The sequence below is a fragment of the Citrus clementina genome, unplaced genomic scaffold (assembly GCF_000493195.1).
Source record: "Citrus clementina cultivar Clemenules unplaced genomic scaffold, Citrus_clementina_v1.0 scaffold_5, whole genome shotgun sequence".
NCBI lineage: Eukaryota > Viridiplantae > Streptophyta > Magnoliopsida > Sapindales > Rutaceae > Citrus > Citrus x clementina.
This window is the reverse complement of record NW_006262201.1, coordinates 28,161,037-28,169,650: the sequence shown is the minus strand read 5'-3', so window position 1 is coordinate 28,169,650 and position 8,614 is coordinate 28,161,037. Positions and strand designations below refer to the sequence as shown.

The window sequence follows — 8,614 nt, the reverse complement described above, 5'->3', positions numbered from 1 at the left end:
TTTGTTACGATTATTGTATTTAGTTTTTACTCGATTAAAACTCATAATTGATCAATCAAGATCATTCAGTTAAATTTAAACACTTTCATGCTATGAAAGCATCATTGCTAATGTAACAAAATGCTGAATAATATGTTAACACCATAAAATCTACCTTGATAGGGTTCTTGCCAGTGATCATCCTATTCCTTCAAGACAAATCACAAAGGCCACATTCAAGGAAGAAAACTTCCCTCTTTCAGCATATCACATCTGGTTAATTCTTCAATTTCCTGTACTAGAGCAGGGAAAAATCGTATGCATAAACAGCTTCAAATGAGGAAACTTCAATTATGGAGGCTAAAATGATGAAGAAATCGGTGGCATTCGCTCCGTGATCTTTGTTTTCAAACTCTGCAAGATTGGCAACAACTTTGTTCAAACAAACACTCATCTTTCGTTTCTCATAAAACCTCAAGAACTTCAGCCATCTCAGTACATCCTGTAATATTTAACGTAGCTGAAGCCCCCTTTCCTAATGAAGTTATGCTCTGACCTAATTGCCCTGACCCAATTGTCCTGACAGCATTATAATGACTGGCATGCAGCGCCATTAACTTTTCAATGTAGCTCTTGCTAGAAAGCTTTGGATTAATGATGACAAGTAATGTTGCACCCTTTTCATCAAGACAGGAGCAGGTTTTTGCAGATTAACAACCAGCCACTCATAATCTGACAAAGTAGCTTCAGATAATGGCTCCAAAAACTCACATCTGGCCAGAATTTCAGCCGGGAGTACTCCAGCAATTAAGTTAGTATCCAGACTTGGTTTACCCTCCAGAAGTTCTTCAGGCAACTTAACCAGAGTACTTTCAAGGGCAGAGGGAGATGCACCTGGGATTACCTCTTGCTTGAAAGGTAATGCTCTCGCTGTTTGCAAGCAGAATTCTATCCATTGATGGATTAACGGAGATGGACCTCCGACTCGCCCTCCAATTTGTTTTGTTTCAAGTCTTGAGGCAGCAGGGATTGCCTATAAAGAGAATACGAACTTATTAGTCACATTATCGTGTTTACTGATCGCTAATATGAAGGAGATAACAATGTGAATATCGAAGTAGAATGGCAGGCAGCTAGCACCAGACTTGGGAACAACAACAGCAACATTAGACATATGTTTGACAGCAGGAAGAACATCACTAATCCACCCAACAGCAACCCATACATCTCCAATTGCAAATGCCTTCAGATAGTGTGTACTGTCAAACAGTCGAACCTATGTAAAACCCAATAAACGCAGATATTGTAATATTGTTACCGGTATCGACAAAGATATTAGCATCTAAAACAAATTATTGTAGAAGATAAACAATGGGGAGGAGCATGGGCATTCTACATATTGTTAGACATCTTGAAGCCCCCATAATAGGATTGATCAAATGTTAGGTAACCTAAAAGATGCGACAACTATCTTTCATATTACATGTGCCCTTAACTCAAACCGGGCAAAGTATACAATTTCAATAACTAGAACTTATAGATGATTCTACTAGAATACTATGCACAGTAGATTTATAATATTCATAAATCAAAACCTATCATCGTTCACCTGAAAGACTCCTGAGTTGCACAAACCAATTTCACTACGCCATACCAAAACTTTATTGAACTTTCCAGGATCCACCTGATTGCACCTACTATCCCCCTTCATTACAGCTAATAACCACATAATTTAATTTTTTTGAAATTGGCATGCCAGACAAATTTGGTCAATTACAAACCTATTTCTGCCTAAAAATGCATCCATCAAAGGACACTGACTTCTTGTTGTCACTTCATTTTGTTAGTCTCTATTGCTCGCGCATTCACATTAAGGAAACGAACCAAATGGAGCCAATTTACCCACACCACATTATTATGGATTTTCATTGCTTTGGGTTTTTGTTAATTTAATGAGACAGAATCTCACATCCCTTGCCATTTCTTCAGCTAAATTTAGGAGCAAAAGCCTTTATTGCATCCATCTCAGGAGAGAACACCAACATATGTAGTAATATGTATGAAAAGGAAAAGACAACACTAACATATGCATTTATATGTATGAAAACGAGAAGAAAACACTAACATATGCATTCATATGTATGAAGAAGTAGACTTTTACAAACAAAATCAGTTGTCAGGCAATAACATGCAATGACCAGATATCATTTCTGTAAGAGTACCTGGTTTGCCAGTAATGCCAGATTCTGCTGAACAGCAATCTTCCCACCAGCAACTTGCGAATCAATATCGTTTGAATTGTATGATGCTCCCCTATACTTCAAAACTGAACCAATAACCTCTCGGGGAGAATTAACCATTGAAATTCTTCCTGCGAGCTCAGGCTGCCACAGATCTTTCCAGTCCTACAATACATTTTCATTAATCATGTTATTGTGCATAGAATGCAGATCTCTCAAAACAGCATCAACAAATTTCTCATTCTAATTTCCAGTGTGAACAAATTGTGCAATGACCAGAGCATCTCAAAATAAATAACAACTCTAAAGCCTAATCCTTCCTGTTCCAAGCAGGCACATGTTGAAAATGAGGAAAAAAAAAGAGCCATCAAATGCCCCCAAAAAACTACCATTTGGCAGTTCATTTCAGAAAACAACTTCGAACAAGATCTTACTAATTGATGCCCAAATAAACTTCGCCTCATCATTTCTACATGTCACAATGAACAACATTTAAACATTAATAAACAGGATCAAACCAGTTTTATTATGTTTTTGGAAGTACTGATAGTCTCACACTAAGATGATGAGGAACCGCAAAATTATTTGACTAAAGATGTTACTTTTTATTGTTAGAGCGGTGAAATTTTTATTTTAATTATGAGAAGCAGATATCCAGTGGGGATTATATAAAGGTTGAGAGATATCTTGGTATAAAAAAGGGGAAAAAGAATGAAGATCCCCTGTCCTTAATCATTTAAATTTTGACCATTTTCGAGACAAAACTTGACTACAGAATAATAAACTACTGAACTGTTTTCTCCCCATATTCTTTATTTTGAGATATCTTCTCCAAGGTAACCCACGTATCAAAGCATACTTCATACATTGGAAAAATTCTCCATCATTACAGATGATAATTTGATTTGTGAGACATGAGACACACTGTGTGTTTGTTTTAACATCAAGTTTGTTGGCTATGCTAAGCGACATTGACAGTGTTCCGTGACAATATTCAGCTCAAGATTCTGCAACTTTTTGGGTCAAACTGAACATAATTGAAAAAATAATGATCAACCTACAATAGGGATTAGTAGTTAGACCAATTGCTCAATCTTAGGCAAGAAAAATTCAGTGCTACTGACTGTCCGTCCCATTTTGAAGTGCTCATGTCGCATTGTGACGTCAGTTAGCAGGTTTCAGTGGCATTGACCAAATTTATTAATTGCATCGAGCAGGAGGTTAACTGGACTTTCCTAGGATCCTGGATGATGTCTACTCTGTGGCCTTAGAAATTGGAAGTTACCCCCACCTTCATAACTCCCTAGACATTTTAATGGATATTTTAATTGGCAGTCAATAGGTTCTCACGGTTATAGTATCTTAAGCTCTGATATTAACCCTGATTACCATCCAATCGCAATTTTGAATGAAAATAATTTTTAGAAAATGAATTTTAACTTTCTTCAATTATTAAACAGTTTACAGACATTTGACAAATTTGAAAACACTTCATCAATCGAAAGTTAAAATTAGAGATGGAAGATAGGTGCTACAGCTAATGGGAACATTAATTCCTGTCCCTCATCACACTTTATTTTGGGTCTAATAATTTTACGGCAGCATTGACCACTTACAAATGTGTGGCAAAATAAATAATTAAGTGCATAAACTGTTAGCTAATTTTCTTGATATATACAGCTAAAGCAGTTGTTCCCCTTTTAAAAAAAAAAATGTTAAACAAGGAGGGGCTGGCTTCAAATATTTGAATAGGCATCTCCGCCGTACCTCAAACAAATCTGTCATTATTTGTGCCATGAAACATGTTTCGGCCGTCAAAGTCATGAGAGGGTTGATGACGCTACTACGTATGATGACACACCAGCCGACAGTGTAGTAACAGCTCAAAAACAAAATCTACCAAAATCAACGAAAGTTAATAAAAATTTATTTTATTAATAAAAATAAATAAATAAAACTTATTATTTTTGGAGACGTGTGTAGTTGAGTCTGTGGACTGAAATGGAAAATATGAAGAGGTTCAGAGTCGTTGTGCAGATTGACTTCAGTTAAATGGGTCTAGTAGATATTTTATGCTGACGTGGCACGAATTAGTTATAATCTGTTACAACGTTTCCAGAAACATCAGTATAAATAGAAGCTTATGAGCAGTGCCTGTTGTACGATCCTTTTTCTTCTTCAGTTGTTCGTCAATTTGCATAGAATCTGTTTCATTGTGATCTGTACAAAGTCTTCTGTAAATCCACTTACGTTTGATTAGTTGTTGATCACTAACGAAGTAAATTTTTCCTTCAAATCTTGCTGGTTCGTGCCCTTGTTTCAGTTCTGGATTTTTCTTTAGTTCTGGTTTCGATTTGAAAAGGACTCAATAGACTCAGCATTATTCAACGACACTCTGACCATGGAGTACCGTAATCATAGTCTGATTTTAAGAAAATTATAACTTATTTTAAATAGCGCCACAATATAATTCTAAATATTTAAAAGGAAAACATTATCCACCTGGAACGACTTCAAGTCCAAAGTAAAAGACAAGAGTGGCTCCCCGCAATTTTCTTGTTTTCCGTATATTTTCTCTTTTTCTTTTTTAAAATCTTTTGACGCATGCATAATCTACCCTTGTTTATTATCTCTACTTTGCTCTGCTCAAGTCCATTTTTTTTCAAATATTATTTTAAATAATAAATTGAATAAAAGTACATTTGTGTAATTAATTAGTATCTGAGGGGGGCATATTTGGTGTAGTGTTATGCTATGTAAGACGCAGCTATTATATCACACATACGCATATAATTAAGCATTTGTTATTATAGCAAAGATCCATAGCATGAAAGCGAATAAATTTAACTAAATGATTAATTAATCAATTAAGTTTCATGAGCTTTAATCGAGTTAAAACCAAGTACAAACATCGTTAACAAATTCTGAAATTTAGTAAATTAAAAAAAAAAAAAACTAATTCAAGTAATATGTAGTTTTTACATGTTGATCAGCAGAATACAACATTACATTTTGTCATTGACAATATTGCATACCAGTCATCTAAAGCATTACCTCACGAGGTTTTATGAGAAACGAAAGATAAGTGTTTGCTTTGAACAATTAAAGTTGCTGCTACCAACCTCCCCGAAGACCAAGAAGACGGAACAGGAAGCTAATGCATCAATGTCTTCTTCATTACAGCTGCTGCGTAGTTAGGTGCAGTTTCCTCATTTGAAGCTGTCTATACATAGGCTTTCCCCCTGCTTATGTACAAATAAATGAACAGCCTTGAAGCTTTATTATTCGCAACAAAAGGGGTTACCAATTGGAGAAGACTTTACAGAGTTTCTCTCACACTCTCTCTCTCTCAATTTCATCTAGAAGTCCCTCCAAAAGCATCTCCCAAAACAGTTAGTCATCTTTTATACTCTGTTTTCTAGAAACAGAGTCCTAACTAAATTAATTGACTGTACAGTGCATTTCAACATAGCATATTTAACCGTTAACCGTCTTCTGAGTTATCATCAACAAATTCATTCATATTTCTCCAGTCTTACGGACGATATCATATGTTTAATAATGAATGAATAGTCTTGGATCAGTTTTTGCAGCAAATTCACATCATAGTTTTGATTCTTTAGATATGAATTCATCACATTACCGAAAAGAATATGCGCTAAAAAATGATTCCAAGACTATTTGACTACCAAAAGCTGCTGTCAGAGTGCACTGAAAGTTTCCGTAGGATACTTTGCGGTTGTTTATTATGTTATGATGCGCATATAATTCCCAAATTTTGACTCCTCTCAGCAAAAAATATATCAAAGTTTAGATTATGTGTTCGAGCTTTAATAAATGCCTGAGTTAATAATAATAACAACAATAATAATAAACTAAAAAGCAAAATTACTATTGAATGATCGGGAAAAAAAAATTTGAAAACGTGTGAACTCCAGTAACCACCCCACAAATTCAGTGGCGAATTTTGGAGAGGGCAAGGCCGGGCTTCTCAGAAAAAAAATTATTTAGTTACAAAATTTCCTTTATTGAAACCTATATAAAAATTTTTATATTAATTAGTTATGCTGCCTCTTCAATTATCATCAAATTCTTGTCTGTTCATCATTTTGTGAATAAATATGTGTCTAAATTATTTTAAATAATGTTTAGAACAAATATTTTGAGAGGTAAAGCTTATTTTGTCGCGCATTATTAGGTGCATCTATAATTTCTTATTTACAAAATTATATTGTACGATAAAAATGTATTGAATTAGGGGGGGGAAAAAGTTCAGCTCACTCGAAAACGAAAAATGCTATTAGCTTCGCCACTGCACAAATCTAGAATAATAATTATTCCTTAATTATCATGCTGGGGATCCTTTAATTTCTAGCCGTATTGACTGCACCAGGTAAAGCTTTGTAAAATAATATTATTTTTACCGCACAACTGATCAAGAATTTTATTTTGTTAACTAATCAATTGCAAAGCATATATAGGTGTTGAACGGTACACAAGATTGGAAAAAAAATCTTAAAAAACGTGCGGATTCGGGTAGCCACACCAGAATCTTTTAATTTTAAGATAACAAGTTCCCCTTCTCGTTTTTTTTTTTTTAAATAAATAAGCTTATAACAATTTTAAAATAATGACTCATTTGTAGAAGAATTTATGATTTCCCATTAATATTAATATTGAAGTGGGGTGGGTGTCAAATCTCAATTGCTTGAAGAATTTATTTATTATTATTAATATTGTTAATATTGAAGTGGGATGGGTAACGGACCAGCGTTTCACTCAATTCGTGGCGAATTAAATATTACCATCCAAGGTAGAATTGTGGAAAATTAAAGCAAAATGACAAATATGGAAAGGAAGGCTGAAAGTAAGGCATGACGAAAGTCTTTGAGAAGGCTGAAGACTACCAAAGAAGACAACTGAAAGCTAGCTGGGGCCTGAGTGTATAAATTGTTAGATGTGTTTGTTATAAATAACATAGAGCCCTTTTGTTATTTATAGTTATAGAGAAAGAGAGAATGTGTGTTTTTTAATAGTTAGAGATATAGCTAGAATGGGTGGTTCAAAATTCAAAATGGTGACAATGTTAGTTCTCGTATTAATAATATTAGAAGAGGGCGCCGGGGGGTGGGGGGGGTGGAGTGAGGGATGTTTGGAGCATGAGGAATTTGATCTTTTGTGGCTTAAACATTTCTTCAATTCCCCTTATAGACTTCAAAACTGGGTAGATGAACAAAGGGAAAGGGTTGACTGCAGCAACTCCACAGGCCGAGTGGTACAACTACACCTTGGTCTTACTAGGAATATCGATCTGGGAGAGTGGTATCTGAATGCTTCTCTATTTACTTCCTTTCAACAACTTGGTAACAAAATAGCCGGCTGCATGCGTGGAGAATGAAGGTCCTTCATTTAATTTAATTTACTTCATTTCTCCCTCCTAATTAATGTCTATAATCATTAGGAGGAACAAGGGATTTTATTAACTCAAATGTATCTAATGGAGCTCATTCTTTGGTTTTACTTGCAGGTCTAGAAGCAGGTGTCATCTAACAGCTGCTTTGATAATTTCCCACCCCTTCATCTTTGATGGAAAGATGAAATAAAAACAAAATGGTGAAAATGGTATTAGTACCTGAGGCTATGTAATCTAATTCAAAAACTGCACCATCAAAACGATTACATAAGTCTCAGAAGAATCAAATATCAGTTTGCAAAATATCAATTGCTGGAGGTTTGATTCTAACTTCCGCTCTTCATTTTTATGGGTATGTTGTGTTGTACTTGCATACGAAAATCATATTTTAGTTTACTTACACTTAACGCTTGGATTAAAGTTTTAGAGGGGGGGATTGAAGAAGACTAGAACAACATAAAAAAAAAAAAAAAGAGTTGAGCGAGTGCAGGTTTTGTCTTCATTTAAGGAGCTCTTTATAAATTTTAGGATTTTTTTCCTGAGAAAATTTATGCGAACTCATTATTTGCTTCTTTTCTGAAGGGACACATGCAACCGAAAGTATATTCTTGAATTCTCCAGGATAAGAGACATACGTTTAGATTCTGGAGCATTTAAAACAATGTCAAATTTTAGATTGCTGAAATTTTATATATCCGAGTATGATGGTGTTCTAATTATAAGCTCCAGGGTGTAACTTCACTGAGGTTTAGAATGCCTTCCTATAGCCACTTGGGCTTGTAGCCCAGTGGTGAATCATTGCCCTCAAAGTTAAGCATGACTATGAGGGCAATGGTTCGAGTCCCCACGGACTCAACCTCCCTCAATTAAATATAATTGTATGGAGACTTCTTACAACGTCTTTCTCCCTTGCGCAATGGGAGTGGAGTAGAGACATCCCTCCTCTGTGAGGGGTATTTGGATGGGCATGTACTTCATAGAA

General features: G+C 35.1%; 1 protein-coding gene across 1 annotated transcript in view; it reads right to left on the bottom strand.

The window, feature by feature from the left end:
• Positions 1-13: 13 nt before the first annotated feature.
• Positions 14-8,614, bottom strand: part of LOC18041584 (putrescine-binding periplasmic protein) — an 84,117-nt gene continuing 75,516 nt past the window's right edge. Inside the window, exons 3-5 of the mRNA XM_024183133.1 lie at positions 2,202-2,384; positions 1,145-1,255; positions 14-1,012 (exon numbers count right to left, since the gene is read on the bottom strand). Coding sequence (XP_024038901.1) covers positions 593-1,012; positions 1,145-1,255; positions 2,202-2,384 — 714 coding nt within the window. The 3' untranslated portion in view covers positions 14-592. The remainder of the gene's footprint in view (positions 1,013-1,144; positions 1,256-2,201; positions 2,385-8,614) is intronic.